The following is a 24,902-nucleotide window of genomic DNA, read 5'->3' on the forward strand; positions in this document are numbered from 1 at the left end:
ACAATGCTCATTTAATTAATATTAGTCTGGTATAAATCTCACTCTATTACTGTAGATGATGACGAAACAAAATGTCAAATTCAATCATGTAATTATTTGTGGCACATCTGTTGGACACGCTTACAATACAGTAGTCTTCACGCTAACAAACACCACACACCACAAACACGTGTTCTAGCACGAGCACTGAAGAATAACATACACACATACCTACATATGTGCACCAAAACATGCTAAAATACAATATTTTAAATATGTGTTAAACCCCTGCAACAATTACATGATGGTAGAGTCTGAGTTTGTCACAGTTTCACACAAAATATTCCCTACTGTCAAATGGGATTCAAGTAAAATTGAAAATAAATGAAAAGTAGTCCATAAAAATTGAGTACAAGGTTGTACCAGCTTAAATTTATATATATAAAGAGATATTTCTAACTTTTCTTTATTTTGTTGTTGTTTTAGGGAAAGTTAACTCAGGGTACACATTTAACAACTATACCTTTACTTTAAACAAAAAAAAAAAAAAAAAAAGATGGTATTTTAATTTTCTTTCATCCCTTATTTACTTATTTCTTTTTTTAATATTAATTGTATTTTCATTTTACTTTTTATTTATGTCTTTTTTTCAATTAAAACCTTTTTCTTTATTTAATTTTACATTTTATTTTTTTTATCACTATTACGATTTTTAATTTTTTTAATTTTATCATAACTAATGTGTATTTCTATCATTTATTTATCTTTTATTATTTTCATTTTTATTTCCTTTAATTAATTATTATTATTTTTTTATCACGATTACCATTTTCTATTTTATTTCATTTTCTTCTTTATTTATTAATTTTATTTCTATTATTTATTTATTTTTGTATTGGTTTTTATTTTAATTTTTAAATCTTATTTTTAGAATAACCATCTCCCATTTTCTTTCATTTTTATCTTAATTAATTCATCTTTCTTTTTTATTTATTTATTGTTCATTTTATTTTTAAGTCTTTTTAAATTAATATCTATTATCTTTATTACCATCTCTTTATTTTACTTAATTTTCATTCATATTTATTTTTTGTAATTTTAATATTCATTATTATTTCTATTTTTGTTTATGAAGTCTTTTATATTTAATCTTTATTATCACTATTACCATCTGTCTGTTTCTTTATGTATAAAGGTGTTTACCTATGTACATTTACTTGTCTGAAATGGGCACTGAAACTTAGACTCTGAACTACTGATACATGAATTTATGCTCTGAAACTTTCAATAAACAAAACTGTGAAGGAAAAATAAAAATTCTTTCTCACCAGAGGATATTTTTAGACACTTTAAAAGAAAATCCTAACACCACACATGCAATCAGTCAGCAGGGTTAGAGAGGTTAACTGCCCAGGCAGCAACACACAAGCACACGCACACACACACACACACAACAGTGTCTCACCCTCGCTGACGTCATGGCTGTGCGTAGCGTCAGCATCGTTCTCCGTGGGCATCATGACATGCCAGGTTGTCATCCTGGCCTCCGCCTCCAGACCGAAGCCCTCCACGCTACTGCGGAGACAAACACACACAGCGACTTAGTGCCAACCTGCCACGTACAGACCTGAGGGGGGCATCACAGGGAGATTAGGTTGTTTGGCCTCTCTGCAGTCGTACAGTGTGTCATGTTACAGCATATTGTGTCCCCAGCATGGGAGGAAACTCAGTCCCTCCCACCTGCTGCACTTTTTGGAAACTATCAGTACTTCTGGCAGGACACAGAGAAAAAGACCTGCCACAATTTCACTCCAGCGGCGAGTAAGTGAACGCAGCACAGTCTGAGTCACAGAAAATAAACAACAAAGGTGTGAGACTCTGCGGTAAAGCGGTGGTTTGGATTCACAAACATTCCTCAGAGGCAGAGCTGCTCAGAAATAATCTCAGAGTTAAACCAAACAGATGGAGCCAAAGAACTGCTTAATACAACTGTCAGACTAAATTATAATTTAAGTAGCTGTGAGCTAACAAGATCATCAGCTCTGTGTTTCATTCAGTCTCTTTCAGTCTTAGAGGATTTATCCGGAGAATATTTTTGGTTATTTGCGCCTTCTTTAGAAACATGTTTACACATCCTTCATTGTTCTCATGTTCCATGCTGAGACAACATGCACAGAAACCCTGTGCTGCCTCTGTCATGAGTCACACTTCACATGTAACCAAATATGACACATGGACAGATTTTTATCAAGAGCTTTAAATGTCATGTTGCTCATTTTCTGCTTCATGTTGCAACGCTAAACGACTGCTGACGTAAATACTGATCGAGTTACGATACATTGATGAGACACATTAAGCTGCCAAGATGTCTTTTTAATGAAGCCAGGCTTAACAGCTCTCTCTGGTGTGACGTGGACAACAGCCCTGTTTCCTCCAAGCAGTCCAGTATGTTTTTATTAGTTTTTATTATCCCTCTTGGATGACAGACACTTTTAGTAATGAGTGGATCCTCAAGTGTTTAAAATATGCTCATTGATTTCGACCGGATTATGAGATCTGCATATATTCTACTCCTCATCTGGAGAAAAGAAAAAGCATCACAGAGCGTCGTTCCTGTGGGCTACAGCAACACTAAACCCCTGAGCTTGCCTGAGAAGGACTAAATGCACAAAATTGCTATTTTTAAATATCCCATGGAGAGAGACTCTCACTGCAGCCTGTTCTACTTTGTTCTGAAAATGTCGGCCTGCAGCCTCCTTCTGTGGACGATAAACCAGGTGCAGACTTCCATCTGTGTCACCGGTGAAGAGGATATACAGTGAGTGCTGGACGGAGCAGTGAGCGACAACAAATGTGCCCACATTTAAGAGTACTCTTTGCCGTAGCAACCCTAAACAGACCTAGGGTCTAGGTACCATGTCTGAAGGGTTACTTTTGGTTTCAAAGGTACCATACTGGAAGTGTTAGGTGGAGACAGGGCTTTCCTCTCATGAACCCACACAGACCAACGGGTCCATCCTCTCTCCCTGCTTCAGCCCTCCTCTCATCCAGAGGAAGTACTCTACCTTGTGCCAACATGTTCACTTCTGCGGATACTTTGTATTGTCGCAACCAGACACAACCAAAGCGCCTAAACTGAAAAACACTGCACCTCCGAAGTGCTCTCAAACGCTTCCAGCTGAGCATTTCCTGAGGAGCACCTGGTGTTTTGAGCAGGGACAAAACGCTTTGGTGGACATGGGGCCTTAGTTTGGTGACAAATAGAATCTTAAATTCAGAATGTGTACGGCTGTAATTCTCTGTTCAGTAAGGAAAACAGGTGTGAGAATTTTTACTTCACTGACATTTTGTTTATGTACAACACTGAAAAAGCTAAGAGAGCTCATGGAACATTGCGAACTCGACACTCGGGTGAGGGTGGTGCTACGGGCACCACAAACAAATCCTGCCATATACTGTATGCCCCGGTGAAATGCCAGGAAGGTATGAAGTATGAAAAAAAAAAGGTAGCACCCATTTTGGCTGACTGGACTGATTGAAATGTTCAGTATAATCTGATATTTAAAAAGACTAAAATATCAACAGTTTTCATTGACTAAAACCCCAATAGTTAATGTTTTCTTTGACTAAGGTTAGACCAAGACAACCAGTCATTTAGTCAACTAAAACTTGAATTAAAAATAACACGGTGAGGTTGATTAATTATGATAAATACTAACAAGGAAATGAGACACAAGACCATGAAAGAAAACCCTCCTCCTGAGATAAATTTTATACCAGCTTACCTTCCGCTGTGCAGACAGATGAAGCAGTGAGCCAGGCAGGCCACAAAGTCCTGGTCGTGGTTGCCTGGCCCGAGCACCAGGTTGCGGTTGACAGTCAGGACCCGCAGGGCGTCCAGCAGGGCCACCTGCTGAGCTACCGTCTTGTGAGGTCGACAGAGCTGGTAGAGCACGGTCCGGTTCAGACAGTGGTAGATGGTGTCAAGGGAAAGACCCTGGGAACGTCTCTTAGACTGGAGGAGAAGGAGGAAAACAAACAGGTGGCGGAGGTTAGAGGGGAAAAGAGACTCAGCTGTGTTGCTGTACTCTAGATACGGATAAAGCTGCTGTGGAAATATTTCAGCAGAAAGACGATTTGTTTGAGCAACCAGAGCTGAACTGGGTTAAGTGGATCGAGGGCTGTGAATGCAGCTTTGTTATTCAAGTGTTGTTGTGTCTTTGTCTGAGCCGAGAATTGCTCAAGGACTTCAAGTAGAAACATATTCATAAAAATAGAACAAGCTTCTTTCCAACAAGATGAAAATTGATGTTCAGAAAGTTGAGGAAGCAAATGCTGAAATAAAACTGCGACTTGTATAGTTGTGTTAAGGGTCAATGTTCTACTACTTCGACTTCTTCCACTCCATCCTTCTCTCCCGCCTTGAAACCGCTCTCAACATCACCAGCACTACACTCAGACTCAAATCCTACCTCTCTGACAGATACCAGTTCATCAGTATAAACAACTGTAAAGTCCCCTCTGCTCCCATCAAGGTGTTCCCCAAGGTTCAATTCTTGGCCCCCTCCTCTTCATCCTGTACATCCTGTATAGTCTCCACCTTCAGTTTCATGACATTCAGCACATCTCTACCAAAGCACATCGACCGCTCACTCTTCCCTCACCAACTGCATCACTGAAACAAAATCCTGGCTTCAAACCAACTTCCTCAAACTTAACAGTGACAAATCAGAAGTCATCCTCATCGGCCCCAAATTTCTCATCAAATCCACCCGTAACTTCTCCCTCTTCATCGATGACTCCACTGTTCTCACCTCTCCCCACGTCCGTAACCTTATCCGTCATCTCTGAACCACCCCTCTCCTTTGACCAACACATCAAACACATCACCAAAACAGCCTTCTTCCATCTCAGAAACACTCCCCGCCTCCGTCCATCCCTCTCCTTTTCAACTGTGCAGACTTTCACTCACATATTCATCACTTCCAGACTGGACTACTGCAACAGTCTCCTCTACTGTTCATAATCCAAAACAACTCTCAAGAAACTACAATATCCAGAATTCAGCTGCTTATCTTCTCAAACACTCTCGCACCCATGACCACATCACCCCCGTCCTTCATAACCTCCACTGGCTCCCCATCCCCCTGCGTATCCACTTCAAACTCCTCATCATCACCTCTGGAACTCACTCCCTAAAGACATCAGAGACTCCTCCATAGTCTCCACCTTCAAGAAAGCCCTCAATAGAGTTCTTCTCCCTCTCTGCATCTTCTGAACTGTTGGACGTTACACAGAAAAGTGCATCAACTCTGCTGCCTGCTCGTCTGCCTACAAAAAAGCAGGATAAATAGATGAAAATACACGACTGACGTACAGCTTCAAGGGCAAAAAATTGAATAAAACAGCACAACCTGCTCTTCTAATACCTCACTTAGTTCCTGAATAGGCTCGGGGTCGTACATATCAGCATGCACATACTGTGTGGACCGGGTACTTATATTTCAAGTCAGCTGAATGAAATGAAAAGTAAATATGGTCTAATTCCCGCTGTACGCCTCAGCGTGAAGTGCACGGCCATCTGACTCACTAATCACAGCGGGAAATTTCCAAGACACAAAAGGCGCATTATGGTTTGAAAAATTAATTTCAGAGCGTAATCTCCTAATCTCCTCGCTCGCACAGTCGTGTGTGCAGAAGGCACCGCAGACAAAGTAGGAAACAAAGTCCACACACGTGACTCTAATTGGAAAAAGTCTCTGCACCCATGGTTTAGATATTTTTCCTTATATTTTATATATCCTGAAAAAATGGACTCAATCATAATCTTACATATATTAAATATTTAGAAAAACTCACTCACCAACTACAGATGTACAACATATACACACACAAACAAATACACACCTGTCAGTCAGTCAGGCCTGTAAATGGACTAACAGCTGTATCTAATCTTTGTGCCTTCATGGGCTAAACTGAGCGAGTGAGTCCTGCAGTCAGTTGGATGCTGCTTATCTAATTTAATCCTGAGTGTGTTCATGGGTTACATTAAGTGGAAGAAGACTCACAGAAGGACTGTTATATTTCTCCATCCAGTGCAGGCAGCACACAGACGCTGTCTGCATTTTGCTGGATGTGAGAAGTTTGTCTATAATTTAACTCTGGCACACGGCCAAACATCACTGCTGCTGTGAATGTAGTCTGGCTTCTTTGTGCCTGCAGCAACATTCTGCAGGTTCAGGAGGGGAAACTGTGAATTACGTTGAAGAGACGCAGGAAATTCTTATATGATTTCAGTAAAAAAAAAAAAAAAAAAAAAAAAAAAAGAAGCAGCCCTTCAACTTAATATTCCAAGTAGGAAAAGTAAGTTGTGTGTGGTCAGAAGTGCACAACTGGTGTATGCCACTGCAGCACGTTGAAGTTAAACCACCGGAGGTCAGCAAATTTTCAGAGGACATAAAGTTACTTGTTAATTAGTCTCAAAGTTTCTGAGTTTCCTTTATAAATCAGAACAGTTTCCCTTTGAGCACAGCGTGACCATCAATCTGATTCAAGACTGCATTCACAGCTTGCACTCTGTGATAGCTATCTAGCTAACACTGACTTTAATTTGTTTTTCTGAGCTTCATAACTTTAGCAAACAAAGGCGGTAATTACAAGCAGCAGGAAACGTCTTTGATCCAGCTGCCTGAACACACCGCAGCATTGTTTCAAGATGTCATCCGATAAATACTTTGATACAAATCAACTGTTTCTACAACTTCTGGAGTTTTTGAAGTCAGTCTAGTTCGTACCTGTCCTATGAGCTGCACGATGAAGTCCACCACCAGCTTGGAGTCCTTGTTGAACATGCCCTGCCACAGCTTGTCCACCACCCGCTGGGTGAAGTAGAAGACGTTGTTGACCAGAATCTGATAACTGCCTCCACTGCTGAGAGGCAGAGAGGCGTCTTCACCTGAAGGGAGAGGAGCAGGAGGAGAGGCCATCAGCTGCTGCTTACGCAGTCTCCTTAGGTGCATTTATCATGAATATGATACTGAGGGATCTTTCATCTTATAGTAGAATCATATTACAGACAAAAGTGTTTCAACAATTCAACAATTATTTACACTTGTTTTACAGACTGACTATTATTAAAGCCCATGTCCACCACTGAAACAAGAAAAAAAGATCCTGTAAGTCATTATAGTGAGAAAATTAAAAAAATAAATAAATAAATAAAAAAAAAAAAAACTTAGTATCTCAAAATAATAATCAAGTTACTCAAAAAATTTTGTTTTGGTATCTCTAAATAATGAGAAGCATTCTCAAAGTTTCTCAAAATGACTTAATACCTCCAAATAATGACTTAATATCTCAAATTTATAAAACATTTTTCAAAATAATGACTTAGAATCTCCAATTAATGACTAATGACTTAGTGTCTCTAAATACTGACTATGTTTCTTGAATTAATGACTTAGGTTCTCAAATTAATGAGAAGCCTTCTCAAAATAATTACAGTTTCTCCAAGTAATGACTTAATTTCTCCAAAAAATGACTTAAGGTCTCTAAGTAGTGCCTTAGTTTCTCCTATGAATGACTCAGTTTCTCCAAATAATGACTTAGTATCTTAAAACAATGACTTAATTTCTCCAAATAATGACTTTAGAATCTAAAATTAGTAAGAAACTTTATCAAAAATAATGACTAAGTATCTCAACATAATGAGAAACATACTTAAAATAATGATTTAATATCTCCCAACAATGAATAAGTATCTCAAAATGACTAAATACCTCAAAATGAGGAGAAACACACTCAAAATAATGACTTAGTATTTCTAAATAGTGTCCTAATATCTCAAAGTAAAAGGAAATGTACTTTAAATAATGACTTAGTATCTTAAAATAATTTGAATTTAAGGATTGCCCCTAGAGATGTGGCATCTCATTTTTAAGGGGTCCTCAATATTGACTTAGTAGAAAGTCTCATTACTGACTCACTCAATACTAATTCATTATTTTGAGAAAGTTTTACATTACGGTGACTTACAGGATCTTTTCCTTTTCATCACACTGGTAAAAATGGCCCTCCATAGATTTGTAAGTGTAGTATTTTGATAATAAATATCTATTAGCAACAGGAATTACCTCCCACAATAAACAACATAGTGTGCTAAAGTAATATGTGCTGCATTTGTTTTTTTCATCATGTTATAGATCATGTACTGTAAAACAAGCTGGAACATATGGTACTAGCTCAGGTTTTAAATTTTAAAATTAAAGATGAGGTCATCTTACAATTTATTTTTGAAAAAAACAAAACAAAACAACAGTCTGTCCCCTATAGACTAAATATAACACACCCAGCCATGTGTAAAGCTGAAGGTGCTGCAGCTCTCCGGGCCTCAGACTGTAATTTGCTGAGTCATGATGCAGCCATCAGAGCATCTCACTGAGCCAAATGAGAAATCGGTCCAAGCTGTCCTGCAGCATGCTGCTCGTCCCCGCCATTTTCTGCCTCATCATCAGCTATTTCTGTCAAAAGCTCCGAGCCAAATACCGTTAAATTAAGTGGCGGGTTCTCTACCAGCTGCTTCTGCAGGTAATGACACATTAAGGTCAGTGAGCTGCTTCAGGGAAATATTTGTTTATAAGGTTTATGTTTACCCTAAAACTATGGATTACTGGAGTTTATAGGTGTGGCAGGTGAATAACAAACACAGACAGGCTGGGTCTTTGAGTATGAGGGACTTTGTTCTCACCTAGAAGGACATCAGCAGCCAGAAGATGCTCCATGACGCCGTCCAGGATGTTGGACTGAAACTCCTTCTGCTGAGTTCTAGTGGAGCGCTCCGGGGAGGCCTAGTACCAGAGGACACATACTTAACACCATTATGTATGAAGAGTTATAATGGGTAAACAAGTTTAAGGGATCTCCCTGAGACGCCACTCCTCGCCCTGGTTTTATGTCCTCACCTCCAGCAGCAGGTCGATGATGGGCGTCTGCTTGCTGGCCGGGGTCATGCACAGGTTGTCCATGATCAGGACCCTCATGAAGTCAAAGACGTACTTTTTGGCAGGGTGGTTGGTCAGTGATGTTTTAGAGCCTACATTGCAGTACTCAGACTGGCTGCGGTTCATACCAGAGTCCCCGGCGAAGGCTTTGAATTCCTCAGTGGGAGATCCGGCCTCGTCGTCCAAATCAGTGACCTGGAGCGGACGGACGGACGGAGTGAGACAATTTATCAATAGTGCAGTTTCAAACATTTCAATTCGAGTCTTTGTTTCCAATCCTGCAGCGCGGCCTTGCTTCCTCAGTGTTCTTGCTGTTTTTGTTTTGTTTTGTTTTTTTACTACCAAGCACTTATGTTATTAAGTAAACTGCCTGAAAACACATTTTCCTCTGAGACAAACTGCAGTGTCTTACACTCTCTGTTCTTGAGTCTGCAGCAGTCAAGATTACAGTGCCAGTGGTATTAACAGAGATTCCAGAGGGGCAGTAAGTTAGTTTTTATTGCCCCATAAGAGAGAATCACAATATATCTGCAGCCAGTTGATGGTGTTACTGATCAATACCTGTAATTACTTGCTCTGGTGATGAGATTTTTTCACTTTAAAAACCCAATTTCAGAGCCAGTTCCTCAAACAAAAGCCCCTCATGCCCTTGAGAGAAGAGATTTGTGCAGAAGAAGGTGAAGTGCTTTATCTCATTCTTGTCACCAGTAAAGAGCAGCAGTGTTCTACTGCTTTGTGAATAAATGTACAGCCTTACCATCTCAGAGTACGGCCTGATGTTGAAAGGGAAGACGGTCGCTGCTAGTGCGCAGAGGAATTCGGCGCTGTGCCACATGGGTGACAGGTCGGGCACGTTGTGGTAGAGATATCTAAAGAACTGCATGAGGGTGACGGGGTACTCCCTCAGCCAGGAGCCTTCCTCCTCTGACTGCCACGGCTGGGAAGAGACACACAGGAAAACAAATCAAGCACAGACTGGACCGAATCAAAACGTGTCAGGTAGATATGAAGGTAAACAGTATATATGTGGTCCCGTGCATAGGTAGCTTTTCGAGGAATATGGTTACTAGAGTAGGTTCAGCGGTGGGTTTAAACATCTGTCACATTAGAAACGTCAACTTCCACACAGCAGAGCTTGACTCATTTTAGCCCTTCTTCACACTGTCTGTTCAAGGCGGGAATATTGCACCGTTGTGCTGCCTTGCCGTGTTGTATATAAGGTACTAGGGCGGGGCGATATGGACAAAATTCATATCTCGGTATTTACAGGCTGACTGCCGAGACACGATATATATATCTCACATTTGAGATGCCACAAGCACTTTTATAAAAACAGATTGTGATCAAAATAAAATGTAAAAACAGAGATTTTATTCCCCAATAAAAATATGCAGCTTCACAACAGTTACACCTCCAAAACACTAGTGGGCGGCGGGGTTTCTGTGAAGTGCTGTAAAGTTGATTCAACACAAGTACACAAATCAGCTTCACTATAACCAAAGAGCATGGACACCAAGAGGCGAAGCTCAATAGAACGCCCCATAGCAACAAACTCGCCCATGGTTTCATCCTACCGCCGCCATTTTGGACCGTCAGCAGACCACAGCAGACCCACTTGCATACAAAAACACACAGACAAACTGAAGTATATCGCTATTAATTATGCTTACAATGCTACTCACCTCGTGATAGCTTGGTCACAGCTGCTTTTTCACATTTTTGTAAAGCAAAATATAGACTTTAAAAAAACAAAACGACGAAAAACGGCCTAGATGGCATCTCTACATATTACATCCACTTATGAGAAGATTAATTTAATTACTCCTTCAAAATCACCCCATAAGCCAATCTACCAAAAAAATAAATAAATAATAATAATAAAAAAATCAATATTTTAACTAGAAACACATTAATGGCGACGTCACATAGTCAGGAATAAAGATTTATTTACAGTTTGTACAGTAAGGGGACAGTAATAATAATAATAATAATAATATATAAGCTATTTTAATATGATATATTTTAATGCTAAAGCAGTTCAATCAGTTCTGATATAAATGATCCAAGAGGCCATATATAGGCCTATATATATATATATATATATATATATATATATATATATATATATATATATATATATACCCACGAAAACTGGCATATTAAATTGATATTAAAACACTTTAAAACGTACACCTGTCGGGATCCTTCGAGAAACGGTGGAAGGCCAGGTGCGGGGTGTTCCACTGATAGTTGTTGCAGTTAATTGCACTACACTGTTTTGTTTTACTTTTTTTCTCCTCTCTCCTTGACATCTTGCATGCTGTCTGGGCGCAACAGTCCAAGCTCAACAGTCCAAAATGGCGTTAGCACCCCTAGTGGCTGTTGGCAGAAATTCAACAGAGCTTCGCCTCTTGGTATCCATGCTCTTTGTTATAACTCGCAGCATTCACAGACAAACACTTGTCTTTATCTGGACACATTTTCCCCACAAATACAACATGCTAACATTATTAGCACAAGCCTATGGCATTTTGCACTGTATAAATTAGCCTAGCAACTAGCGGACTTTTCCTCTACTCACATGAAGCCAGGGACAACAGCAACATTTAACAAAGGTAACGTTACAAAATTCGGCTCCATTACAGCTCACAAGGTTCACTGACAAATCAACTATCTTCTAAATAAATACAACATGCTAACATTATTAGCACAAGCCTATGGCATTTTACATTGTATAAATTAGCCTAGCGACCAGCGGAGATTTCCTTTGATCATATGAAGCCAGGATAAATCACACACAGGACTTAAAATGCTATTTTTGTGGAGGCTTTATTGTCTTAACAATTTATTGATTCTTATCTGGTAAAGTAAATAAAAGCTTTGTTTCCACTGAGGGAAATGGTTTCAAGTTCCAAAAACAGGAGACAGGAAGTCTGCGTCGCTGCAAGGTGTAGTTACATTTCTGGGGAGGTGTACGTCAGGCTACGGCTCTAAAAAGTGTTGCTGGATATGCAGTCATGTAATGCAAATTGACCCTATATTGATACAAACAGTGTTGTCTAAATCTATATCCTGCTTGAAAATATATCAATATATATCGTACATAGTCATTATGACGCCCAGCCCTATGAGGTAGAATAATGGAGCAGGGGGACAGAGTGGTCTCGCCTTTAAGCCACCACAGGAGGTCAAATATTTGTGGCAACTTAGTCCTCACAAATTAAATTTCAAGACTATTTAATGACTCTTAAGGTGTAATACTAATAAATACACTGAATTTATGACATTTTAGACTTTTTAAGGACCCGCAGACACCCTGAATGGTTTTCATTCAGTCATCATTTTTAGAGGCAGTGGAAGTGCCAGTGTTTCCAGTACAACTCTCAGACAGTCTGGAGGATCTAAGTTATTCAGCAGCAGTGTCGTGAGTAAGAGTGAGGCTCTTAGCTCCCAGGAGGTTGAGTGAAGCTTCTCGGCAACCAGCGGCGAGCACTGTGCGATTCACAGAGGAACTCTCGAGCGTGTGGAGGAGTGGGGATAAAAACATCATGTGTGCCGAGTCATTTTTGCTGGATTAATGGAGCTTAAAAAGACACCTTTAAAGAATCCAGACGGCAACTGCTGGGAAATCCCACATAAAGAACCACTTAAAACAGGACTGATGAACATAAGGAACCTCTGACATCGAGTTTAGAAAGTAAAGTAAAATTAATCTGCTTTTGGGAAAAGGTTTTGGATTCCATTAGTCAAATTAAGGGTTGAGATCTCTCTCTTAAGTCCTAACTATGCAGCTGGAATATAAATCCTGAGAGCGTTATGTCCTCAAGAAATCAAATGGCATTTTCTGTACTTTTGTGTTGATCAGGTTTCATTATCGGACTTCATTATTTTACAAGTAAAAATAAAAAATATTGGGGTAATTAAATGTACTGTAAACGTTATTTATCTTTCAAGTTTTATAAGGTCTTCGAATAGGTTTCATCCCGTAGCGTCTGACAGCCCAATGTTCTTCACAGTTTAAAGCTGAGCGCTGGTTCTCACCAGGTTGAGCATGCTGCGCAGCATGGCCAACAGCAGGAAGGCCGCCTCGGTGTACACATTGTGGATGGAGCCCACTACGGTCCCACTGGAGGCCGGTATGCCAAAGATGAAGGTCCAGATGGAGTCCAGGTCAAACTGAGAGGACAAACACACACACTGGGGTAATAAACAGCCACAGAAACACACCACATATTACTACATGATACTACTGTCAGTGATGCATGTTTTGAACGAGGTGCTTTAACATCTGAAAACTGCTAATATTTGTATATCCGGAATACAGTTTTTTAAAGCGGTTACAGTTGATGAATTTCAGCTTTTTCTACTGATTTTTGGTTCGTCACACTGGATGAAAGCAGGCACAGTAGCAGGAGCTGCACCTGTAAATTACCCTCATAATATATTCAGACTCTGATGGCTGTTAAACTGTCAGAGATAATTCTAACAGTAAATTCAACTCATAGGTTTAGGAAACAAATTTCAGTTTATATTGTGAATGTCCACATTATCCGGTGATGATTTCAATTGTTTTTAGGTTTAATTTGAGGTCAAATAAATCATGCTTTTTTAAAGTCTCATTTTGAAATTTCATATTAGGGCTGGACGATGAGGCGAAAATCAAATATCACAATATTTTTTTACCGAATACCTTGATATCGATATTGTGACAATAATGTAGGGTTGTAGGGTTCTTTTATAAATATTTATCAGTAATGTGTATATTATGACAAAGTGGGTCAAGACTGATAAAAATAAATAATTGAAATATCCAAAATCTAATTTAATATCTAGTCTCATATCACGATATCGATATATTGCCCAGCCCTATTTCATATATACTGATTTCAGTAGGTGATTTGTTAATGCACAGATTTGATTGGTTGAGAAGTGTCACGTGAGATGCCTATACTTGTCAAGAGTTTGTCGGTTAGAAAGAGCAGGGCGGCAGGTTAAAGGGTAACTTTGGTATTTTTCAACCTGGACCCCATTTTCCCATCTTTTTGTGTCTAAGTGACTACTGGAAACTAGGCTGCACTGTAATCCCTGCAGGGAACTGAGCACCGTCAATGTACGTCCACTTGAAGTGTTAGTTTTTGCCACTGACAGGCTCACATTATTATTAAAAGTATCCAACAACATTATGGAAATGATCCCTACAGAGGCAGACTTTGCTTTTAAGGATTAGGATCCTTTTTGTTTAACCAGAAACAGCCCCAAAATCACTGTTGTAAAACCAACCAGACTGCATTTAAATAAAATTTAATCAAATCATCGACAGATCTGGTCAAATTCTGAACTGCAATAATCCTGTTCACTTCCAAGCAACATTAAAAAAATGTTTCGTGACAGGGAGGGAGTTATAATTTAATTTAATTTAAAAAAAAAACAATGTGTTTGTACAACTAAGAAGAGTCTGTGTATTTCAGTGTGTGGGGTGGACATGTGGAACGGGCTGCGTGATGAGTTGAAACACAGCACGAACATAAATCAATTAAAAAACTACACAGAAAGATATTTTTGGCAGATATATAGACGAGGAAAGGTTGTGTTAGGGGAGTGCATATTTATCTTGTAATACTGGGTGGGACTTGGATTGAAAATTAACTGTGTTTATTACTTATTTATTTAATTGGGCGGTAAACAGACTGGGGATAATTGTGTTTTAGTTATAAATAAATTTGGGAATTTGTTGAATAATATATGAGTTAAAAGAAGCAATGTAAGAAAGGGGTAGGGACATATAAGTTTTACTTCTACCTACTCCTTTTTGGACACTTTTCATTATGTTTTTTTTTTTAAATTTTGGTTCAAAATTAAGTCATTTATTCATTCATTCATTTATCGTAAGACACACTTAATTCAAAGTTGATAGAAAAAAAATAAAAATAACGAAATATATTTTAGTTAATTTTTCCATTGTTCCAACAATCACCAACTGGTTAAAATAAACCCTGACTTGACCCAGTCAGATGTGAAAATATGCTGCCGCTATACACGCTAAAATTATTGTTTATTTAAATGGCGTCTGGTCTGTTTGGCACTGGTGATTTCGGATTTGTTTCTGGGCACACAAACAGGATCTTACTCTTTAATAAAAAGGTCTATCTCTGTAGGGATCCTTTCCATATATTGTCAGACACTTCAATAACAGCTGAGCCTGTCAGTGGCAAAAACAGGCAATTGTGAGTTGTGAATTGATGGCGCTCTGTTGCCTACAGGAATTACACTGCAGCCGGTTTTGTCCCACTCAATACTGGACCAATTTCAAAAACTGTTGATCCCATTAATCACTTAGACACAACAACATGGGAAATACAGTCCAGGTTGGAAGATACCACAGTTACCCATCAACATGGGGGATGCATTTTGGTCAAATCACCGACTTTATATAACACTCAAGAAATATTAGTTATGAATTCAGAGCAAAGAGAAAAAATGAATTACATGAATGTTTTAAGTAAAACTGAGATGAGTATGAGTAGAAGAAAAAGAAGGTTGGATATACTAACATGTACCTGCAGGCTGTCTGGCAGCTCCGTGACAGGCTGCTGCAGGAACAGCGCCATGAGCAGGAAGTAGAGCTCTGGCACGTTGGTGTGTTTGGGCAGCAGCGTCTGCAGCACAGGCAGTCCTGGGAAGTGGCACGCGTCCCGGTTGATCTCTCGCACCGTGGAGCGCCCACCAGCACTGCGGCCCACGTTGAAGCCTAGAGAGGGAGGTCGGAGAGTTAAAGGAACACTGCACAGAGGTAAACAGGTGGTGTTAGCACACACACCCTCTGACTACGGCATCTACTGGGAACTCTGTACACAGCTGCTGGGGCAGGTTTGTAAAGGAGGTGGTTATCGTAATAACCCAGGACGGTAATCCTCTAACTGAGCTAATCAGGCAGGGTTTAAACTGGAGACTGAGCACTAGCAAAATAACTTAAAAAGTAAGAATTCGGTTGACAAACTCCAAATCTTGAAGGGACAGTTCACCCTAAAATCAGACGTACATATCTTTCCTCTTACCTGCAAAGCTGTTTATCAGTCTAGATTGCTTTGACACAAGATATCAGCTGTAGAGATGTCTGTCTTCTCTTAAATATAACAGATCTAGATGGCTCTCAGCTTGTGATGCTCAAAGCCCCCAAAAAATACATTTAAAGGCCTCAACAGCAATGTCTCTTTCCAGAAATCATGACCTGTAACTGTGTGCAGAAGGATGCATTAGGGGTGGGAATCTCCAGGCAACTCACTATTGGATTCGATTATGATTCAGAGGGTAATGATCTGATGATAAAATGATTATTGATGCATCACAATGCATCAAAATGTTTGATTTCAACACTTGATTTATTTTTCTCTTTCTTTTAAAATATAGCAGACTGTATTTTTCGTGATCCATAATTAAATGAACAGATTATTTTACTTGCATACAGTGTGGCTCTTGTCCTTCAACCTACCTCCATACCCTCACATTTGAACCAGGGGGTGCCAGTCAGATTGGATCCATCTGCAGATTCTTCATGTTCGCCTCCCATATGTCATTATTTAGACATTAAATTAAAACAAGCTGCAGCTGCTGTCTTTTTTGAAGATGAATTAGCGCAAGTTAACTTCCGCTCATCTGCTCTCTAGACTGTCCGGGTGCTACGCTGACTTCGCAGTTGAGTTCCGCCTCTTTTGTATCGTCAACATCATGTTATGAATGAGCATTTACATTTGTGAATTCATGCCAAATCGTCCACGTGTGCATCTCAATGAATCTAAGAAGTGAATTTTTCCCCCATCCCTAGGAAGCATGCATCTACTCATGGATCAGAGGCTTGTGCTCGTGACAGTGTAAGATGTAAACATTAATGGCGTTGTCCTCGGCTGAGCTGTAACGTAAGCTCGCTCAGTGCTGCTAGGTGAGCTTGCAGTAGATGCACACCTCCTCCTGCACAATGATACAGTTGGCGGATGTAATTGGATAGAAAGAAAATACAGTAGTTCCTACATTAAACTGCTCACAACAAGGTCTGTGGATTATCTTGAATAACCAGGTCATGATTTCTGGAAAGAGACATTGATTTTTTGGAGCTACACACACCACAAGCTGAGTGTCATCTACTTTCATTATATTGGAGAACAGACAAACATCTACGGCTGATATCTCCAACACTCTGCAACTCACATCAAAACAATTTAGATTAATTAACAGCGCTACAGGTAAGAGGAAATATATGTACTTTTGATTTTGAGGTGAACTGTCCCTTTAATACAATTAAGGGCTTCATCCTGGTAGCACACATTCTGACAATGCTACAGCAGTGGTTGTTCTGTTAGGCCAAGTCACTACTCAGCATGGATTTCATAAGCAAGTTCAGTGGTTCTCAACCTGGTAAGATGATACTGAGTGAGGCTGTTTTGTAGTTTAAGAAATAAAAATCTTAAAAGGTAAAAAAGAAATCTGCATTTCAAGGCAAAAATTGAAAACTGTGCAGGTTGAAAACCACTGAGCTCAGGAGGGACTACTGTCGCAGCAGCAGGGAGTGCAGGGAGGCAAAAAATGAGAAGACGAACCCTTGGCTGTGCGGCGCACAAACTGCGCAGCTTTGTGTTTACTGAACGAAGGCCAACTCCGACGGAAAGCGTTGCCAGAGTGAGGAGAGGCGTCTGCTGAGCCATATTACAACATACAGTATACACACTGCACATTATTACTGCATGCCTCTGACTCATCGAAGGGAAACTTAAAGAATGTCTGAGCTAAAATCAAGCACACCTCCTCCTAAGACAAATGTCTAAATCTTGAGTTGATATTGTGTCTCAGATTTTGTTTGATTAACTGTGTTGCCGTGGTGATCGTGAAGCCGCCCCAGGCTCGTGCACTCACCCAGCACTGTGCCAATCTTATTAGTCAGGACGGAGTCTGTGTGGTCGAGCCAGCCGCCTCCACACAGGCCCTCTTTGAAGCGGTTGAGGATGGACTGGTTGGAGAGCAGCACCACCAGGATCCACAGAGCTGCCGTGACCGTGCTGGAGTGAAGGTGCTCCTCCATGAACATCAAGAGCCAATCAAAGCCCAGCGTCCGTACCAGCTCCTCACACGCTCTGTGGGTGGGAGACAGAGAGCAAACGGGGTGAACTGACAATCTACAGCATTGTAGTTTCTAAGATCCAGCGAATTCATATTATACTTGAAGACATTTGATACTTTCGTTAAGATTCACATTTTGCCCTGGGAGTTTGGTTTTGGAGCTCAAAGCTTTCAGGACAAGCAGATACAGAAGGAGATTTTTGTCTTACTGGGCATTGACGGTGCACTTCTCTTTGGTGGTGAAGAGCAGTCTGAGCAGGTTGTCCAGCAGTCGGTTCCTTAGCAGGATGAGGTTGGCTGACAGCAGACCGCCGAAATCATCGTCATTACCTGAGGACACAAGAAATCGTGATATCACTCAGGTTAGAGAACATCTGAACACATATTTATCTATTTCACAAGCCAAATGTGATTTAAAATACCTGCTTTTGTATTTACCAACATTTGGCTGCATAAACAAGAGTGTTAGTATATTTGATTAATTGTTACCTCCATCGATCTTCTCCTCGTTATTTATTTCCATGACCACAAACTTCTCACAGACGGCAAATGTTGGAAGAGTGGAGGAGATGAACTGGCCAAACCTGTGATGGGAAAAACAAAAAAGAAAATGATGTCGTTTTTGGCTTCAAGCTTGCGGTAAACACTAACAAATGCAATACGTAGAATAGTCAGAGATGTTTCTGCTTCTTGTGATTTGCATATTCCATCTTTGCTTTATCCTTAATTAGACGTACAACAAGTTTTCTCCTTGAGGACAGGTATGTGTGACCGTGTGTTTACCTCAGCAGATCATACTGGTTGGGGAAGCCCTGCAGCAGCAGACTGAGCACGTTGCTGATGGCAGCTACGGTCGGCTGGGACAGTGAGGTGTCTCTCAGAGTCAGCAGCAGCCTTGGGACCAGCTGAAACTCCCTCAGCAGTTTGGCATTTTTAGCCGCCTCGCTGTTCAATACAGAAAGTACGAAACACAGTTTATTCGGAGTTCAGCTTCTTTGCTGAAATGGGAGTGATGGTGCCAGTGAAATGATATTATTCATCACTCACTACTTAAATACTTTTTTATTCAGGGCGTTAAAAAGTTTTGACACTTGCCTGGATTCCGTCAGCAGCTCGATGAAATGCTCAAACAGAGACAGATGGAGCTCGTAGGGAGCGTGGAGCCAGACCTGAGGAGCAGAAGGAGCAGACTGAGACCTCTGCGACACAAGTTGTGTTTGGCAACACAAACTTCTGGCAGAGCGAGGATGTATCTTGGCACAGAGCAGCCCAGTTTCTAAAAGGTTCAACAGCCATGTAAAAAAAACTTTCATCTCCTTCGGTCGCAGCACCCAGTGCATCCCAAAATATACCTGCGACTCGCTGCTTCATCAGCCAGACAGATGCTTATAGCTGGTCGGCTGCCAAAATAGTTATTTCAACTGCTGGACCGTGATTATGCAGTCGAATCTCATTAGTTTGATGAAGAGTGCTTTATTTCATTAGCATTTACTGGCATCTCAGATCCATTTGCCCCCCCTGGCTCTCACCTCAAAGTCACAGAGCAGGTCCTGGAAGGCAGTGGAGTTGGGAATGATGGAGGTCTCGTGGCCGCTGTCGACTGTTCCCACCAGAGAGAAGGTGAGGTGGAGGATGTGGCTGTTGAGCAGCGAGCGCTTCTTCTTGAGTAGCATAGCCAGCAGCTGCAAGAGAGATAGCTTAGTCATCACATTTCATTATATTGTTGATGTCAGGTCACATGTTTTATTCACCAGGTGTATTAACTTGACGAAGCTGTAAATCACTCTTTATGGCTTTAGTAACGACAGAATGTATAAAATAAAGTTTGGAGTTTAATTCAAATTGTAGACTTGTTTCTCACCTGGTAGCCTTTGATGCGCTCCATTTCCTTACTGGCCAGCGGGTTGCTCTTCACAACACACACCAAAGCTTTGACAGCTGCGTACAGCCCCTCCACATCTGACGCCATGGCAACCAGGCCCAAGATGGCCGCGGCCCCGCCCACATACTGCAGGTTGGTGGCCACAGGTTTGGCCACAAAGGCACGGACACCTGCAGGGGTAAAAGGAAGAAAAGGTGTGTTTTTCTTTAGTAAAGCTGCAGAAAATGTGACAGTTTAAAGTTTATTAGTTTGGTCACAGACTTAGTTTACCTAAATATCCAATGACAGCGGCGCCGATGGTACGAGCTGGTCCGTTGAGGTGGCCGGCGGCGTTATGAATCAGCTTGACTGGAGTGGCGTTTTCATGAGAGGACACAGTGAGCTACAGAGGAAGAAGAGAAGAGGTTCAGTGAAAATATCCCAATCAAAACACACACACACACTTTTTAAAGTAGTAAACCATTTCTCTCACTCTATCACCGTTCTGCATGATGTTCTTCTGTTTTGTTGTGTTGCGTTAGGGTCTGAACATTGCTTGTTGTGGATATGATTGTTTCAGGAGCATGAGAATTTAGTGTTGCAAGCTGCAGTCTTGAATCACGGTCTGAACTTTCTAAAAGGCTCTTATTCCGCCTGCTAGAATGAAATATGGGACCAATTAAGCAAGTCAAGAGGAAAAGAGGCAGCACACTCTGCTGCTCTGCAGAAAAATACTGCACTTGTGGAGCTCTATTTATTTACTTTAACATGATGGCCAATTTAGCAGGTGAAAAAGGTGTGAAAAAGACTCTTTATGTGGTGTTTCTTTTTAGTATTAATGAGAAAGCAGTGAAAAATTTACAGCCTGTATCTTTATTAAAAAACTCCCATGTATTGTCTTCACTGCTGGTGCTATGCTCCACTCTCTTCCTATTCTCCAACAGGTCCCTGCGGCGGCAGAAATGCTGCCTCTGCACTTCCTCGCCGTTTGCTTGCTGTGAGTTGCCGTGGGCTGAGGCTTAGCAGGGAGAGCCGAGCAGGCTGGGAAATAACTTGACAGGTGGGGAGAGAGATAAGGGCGGAGGAGGGAGCTCATTTGGAGCTCAAACACACACATAATAGGATGGTGTGTTCCTTTCTCTAAACGCATGAACATCCGTGCAGGTAGATTGACAGCATTTTATCTGTAGAGTGAGTGTGACCTCTGCATGCCACGATGCAGCTGCATGTACGCCTGTATATGTGTGTACAAACATTTATAAATGGAGAGTTGGCGATAGAAACCTCAACAACATCTTTTATGGGTGTGTTTATTTATTATTTAGGATCTTTTTTATCTGCAAACTTTGCAGTTTTGCTAAAGGTCTGCACTGAACCATCACCGCCCTCAGCGCTGAGGGGAAAGAGCTGTTTCTTTTTTCAGCCAGTTACATCAGTCAGACATGAAGTAATGTAAGTCAGTCAGACTCCACCTTTCTCCCACGGGAGGCCCACTCAGTAAAACTTTAGGAAAGTATGTTTGCTACTGAAAACAAGTGCTCACATCATTTGACATTATTTCAGGCAAACTGGAGAAAATCTACAAAAGCTTTTTCGCACTTTTGAAAAAGAATAAATTTACAGTCTTTTTTGTTAAATATCGTGATAGCAATATCATTATATCACTTGCAATAAATGAACAGATCTCGCTTTCTGCTGCGTCAGTGTGCTGCTAAAATACAACAAATTGCATGCTGAATAAAAAAGTGAAAGGTAAATATTTCTAACCGTCTTTAATTGAACAAATGGGACAATAAACTGAGCACAAATGGCACCAATTAAATAAGGAATAATAGCTACATTTTAAAGTGCAGTTTTAAACTCACCTCAAAATATCAATATCACATTCTTTAATGGTGTGTTGACAATGCAAGACAATAAAAAATGATACACTGTGCAGCCCTGATTTGTAGATTCTTAATCAAACTCTTAAGGGGGATTTTCAGCTCTATGCAGACCCGACGCCATAGCCTACGTAATTGCCTATGCACGTGACCTACGCTGTTGCAAGCATTTATACTTGTGCAGTGGTGTGTCTGTGTCACTCTGCAGTTACACCTCCAAAACACTAGTCGGTGGCGGGGTTTCTGTGAAGTGCTATAAAGTTTAGTTGATTCAAAACACACATTAAACACACATTAAACATGTCTTAATAGAGACAATTTCAAACACACATACACAAATCAGCTTCACTATAACTCGCAGCATTCACAGACAAACACTTGTCTTTATCTGGACACATTTTCCCCACAAATACAACATGCTAATGTTTTTAGCACAAGCCTATGGCATTTTACATTCTATAAATTAGCCTAGCAGCTAGCAGACTTTTCCTCTACTCAAATGAAGCCGGGGACAACAGCAACATGTATCAAAGGTAACAATACTGAACACGTTTTCCAAACAAATACAACGTTATTAGTACAAGCCTGTGGCATTTTACATTCTATAAATTAGCCTAGCGAGGAGCGGAGTTTTCCTCTGCTCATATGAAGCCAGGATAAATCACACACAAGACTTAAAATGTTATTTTTGTGGAGGCTTTATTGTCTTCACAATTTATTGTTTCTTATCTGTGAAATGGATTCAGCTTGCAAAAATAGATGGGAGGTCTGTGTTGCTGCGACGTGTAGTTACACACCATACGTACGGTGTAGGCTCTATGTCGGTGCAGAGCCTATGCCGTAGTATTAATCTCGCTTTACAGTATCTCTGACAATAAACCAGAGAAAAAGTCTTAACTATTCCAAAGAGCAGCTTTAGGAGCGAGTCAGTAAGTGTTATACCAATAATTATATTTTGGATACACTCATTCTCCATTTTTATTTTCAAAACAGCTCCAGTCTATGTGTTACTTTCAGCCCGTTCATCTCAGCCTCACTTTTTCAGTCTCTTGTTTCTACTTGTCCATGACAAAGTCTCTCTTTTGTTAAGGGTTAGGCACTGCAAATTAGCACCAGCTGTTTATGCATCATTTTATGAAACATACTGACATGAATACATAACCATGAAATAAATAACTTTCACTGAGCAGACGTTCGTCTGACCTGTTTGGCGATGGCTTTGCTGTCCAGTTTGTTGTAGACTTTCCTGATCTTGGCCACAGTGAGAGTGGAGACAGAGAGTGCATAGAGACTGAAGGACACCTTCTCCTCTGGGACCAACGCCACTGGGGAGGCTGGTGCTACCTCTGTCTTTGAGTCTTTACCTGGGATAATAAAAGGTATTAAGATAAGATTTTAATTTGACAGACGTGTGAGGAAAGGTGATAAAACGACAAAAAGTAAAGGGAGGTTATACAGACGATGGTACACAAAATTAAAGAGCAAACTTTTCAAGGCAGCTGAAACCAAGAGGACCACTCACAGGGCAGGTAGACGGCCTGGAAGCTGCCCACGTAGTTAGGTCCCAGTTCATAGATGGCAGCGACGCTGGTGGCAGGCAGGACCTCCTCCAGGAAGTGGCTGGGCCCCAGACGCCACACCAGGCTGGAGAGCTGGCGCTGGGCAGGCGGCGTCCCCACGTACCCGTACACAGTGCTCAGCACAGGAGGGTTGGTGGAGCCGGAGCCGCCCGGTGCACTGTGGACATAGTGGAGCTGGAGGAGAGAAGAGGAGGGTAAAGACACAGGTGAGTAACTTCTATAGGGATTCATCACATTCAGGAAGAGTACCTTCATTATTCATAAATCATCAGTTTGAGGGCTGATTATTCAGTAATTAATAGAAGCTGCAATTGCTCTTGCTGTTGCTGGGTAAATTCATTTTTTCATTTTGCTTCGAAGAGCCCTAGACGAATCCTTTGAGACAGAATACTTAAGAGATTTGTCCTTCACAGACACCCATTCCTAGAGGGCAAAAATCAAAACCACAAGTACACCCTAACATGCACGCAGCCCCATAAGATACATACGAGTGGCTTGTTGTTTCCTGTACGAGGGCCTCAGCAGGAAATGAAGTTGTCGTTATCAGCAGTGCTGAGAGGAAGCTGAGACTTGTGGTCTGCCGAGCCGTTCCCCTGCTCTGCTCTCTAATCTCAAGGGAATCTAAAGTCACTAAACCGCAAGCCACATCAAAGCGAGCCGGCTGCTGTGCTGCAGGGTGGCTGTGTAAAGCCTGGTGAATGTTAATGTATGTCTGTGCTTCTTTTTATTAAGACAGTGGTCAGTGTTCCAGTATTTTGAGCTAATTGTTCCATTTTTGTATTTCCCATCACAGCAGGGCAAACAAAGCTTCACTCCACAGCAGAGGACAGTGATTCAGTTACTTGCTTGCTGATGCTGTTACCAATAATATCAGCACTGTGTCATCCAGTGACTCCACACACCCACTCGGTCTCTGCTGCTTTATATAGTGGTCATCTTTAAATACAGGTTTTAGTATACGTGGCAAGATCGGCCCGACATCTACTCTGTGTATTTCTATACATATGTCCATCTATATTACATGATACAAAGAAGAAGAAGAAACGGTGCACATCAGCATATTCTGACTGGGACTGTGTATGTGGAACAGTGCTGAATAATCACTTGGTCTATCAACACAAATTTAATATACAACAATGCTGATTATCAACAAGGGCTGGGTTAAAATAATCGATTCATCAAGCATTTGAATGACCCGATACTGATTTATAAAATCCAAGATCAGTCTGAAGATGTGTGAAGATTAACCCCGATAATCTCACCGGTAGTTATGAAGTTATGAATGATCGTAGTATTGAGAAGCTCAGACGTTACCGGCTCTTTTCTCTGTAACTGTTAGCTTACTGTGTTTATATTTTGGTGTTGTTCGTTATCATGCTGCAGCAGCCTCTCCTCCTGCTGTCTGTGTGTCGAGGCTGCTGCGCCACTTTTACGCACACAGAGACACAAGAACACAGAGTAGAGATGCTGCGCTGCAGACACGGATAACTTG

The 24,902-nt window shown here is 40.8% G+C and overlaps 1 protein-coding gene across 9 annotated transcripts in view; it reads right to left on the reverse strand.

Annotated features, from left to right (window-relative positions):
- Positions 1-24,902, reverse strand: part of wdfy3 (WD repeat and FYVE domain containing 3) — a 162,962-nt gene that overhangs the window by 24,676 nt on the left and 113,384 nt on the right. For 6 of the 9 annotated variants that reach the window (XM_078170469.1, XM_033620534.2, XM_078170470.1 and 3 more), the window contains 18 exons: positions 23,353-23,584; positions 23,034-23,194; positions 20,239-20,350; positions 19,948-20,138; positions 19,616-19,768; positions 19,182-19,255; positions 18,870-19,031; positions 18,576-18,670; positions 18,296-18,416; positions 17,883-18,100; positions 15,530-15,726; positions 13,020-13,154; positions 9,736-9,915; positions 8,940-9,173; positions 8,726-8,825; positions 6,774-6,934; positions 3,765-3,994; positions 1,445-1,554 (listed from right to left, as the gene is read on the reverse strand). In XM_078170469.1, the coding sequence (XP_078026595.1) occupies positions 1,445-1,554; positions 3,765-3,994; positions 6,774-6,934; positions 8,726-8,825; positions 8,940-9,173; positions 9,736-9,915; positions 13,020-13,154; positions 15,530-15,726; positions 17,883-18,100; positions 18,296-18,416; positions 18,576-18,670; positions 18,870-19,031; positions 19,182-19,255; positions 19,616-19,768; positions 19,948-20,138; positions 20,239-20,350; positions 23,034-23,194; positions 23,353-23,584 (2,866 nt within the window). The remainder of the gene's footprint in view (positions 1-1,444; positions 1,555-3,764; positions 3,995-6,773; positions 6,935-8,725; positions 8,826-8,939; positions 9,174-9,735; positions 9,916-13,019; positions 13,155-15,529; positions 15,727-17,882; positions 18,101-18,295; positions 18,417-18,575; positions 18,671-18,869; positions 19,032-19,181; positions 19,256-19,615; positions 19,769-19,947; positions 20,139-20,238; positions 20,351-23,033; positions 23,195-23,352; positions 23,585-24,902) is intronic. The other 3 variants (XM_078170471.1, XM_078170468.1, XM_078170467.1) reach the window with 1 other exon arrangement.

Source organism: Epinephelus lanceolatus, chromosome 9, assembly GCF_041903045.1.
Source record: "Epinephelus lanceolatus isolate andai-2023 chromosome 9, ASM4190304v1, whole genome shotgun sequence".
NCBI classification, from domain to species: Eukaryota; Metazoa; Chordata; class Actinopteri; order Perciformes; family Serranidae; genus Epinephelus; species Epinephelus lanceolatus.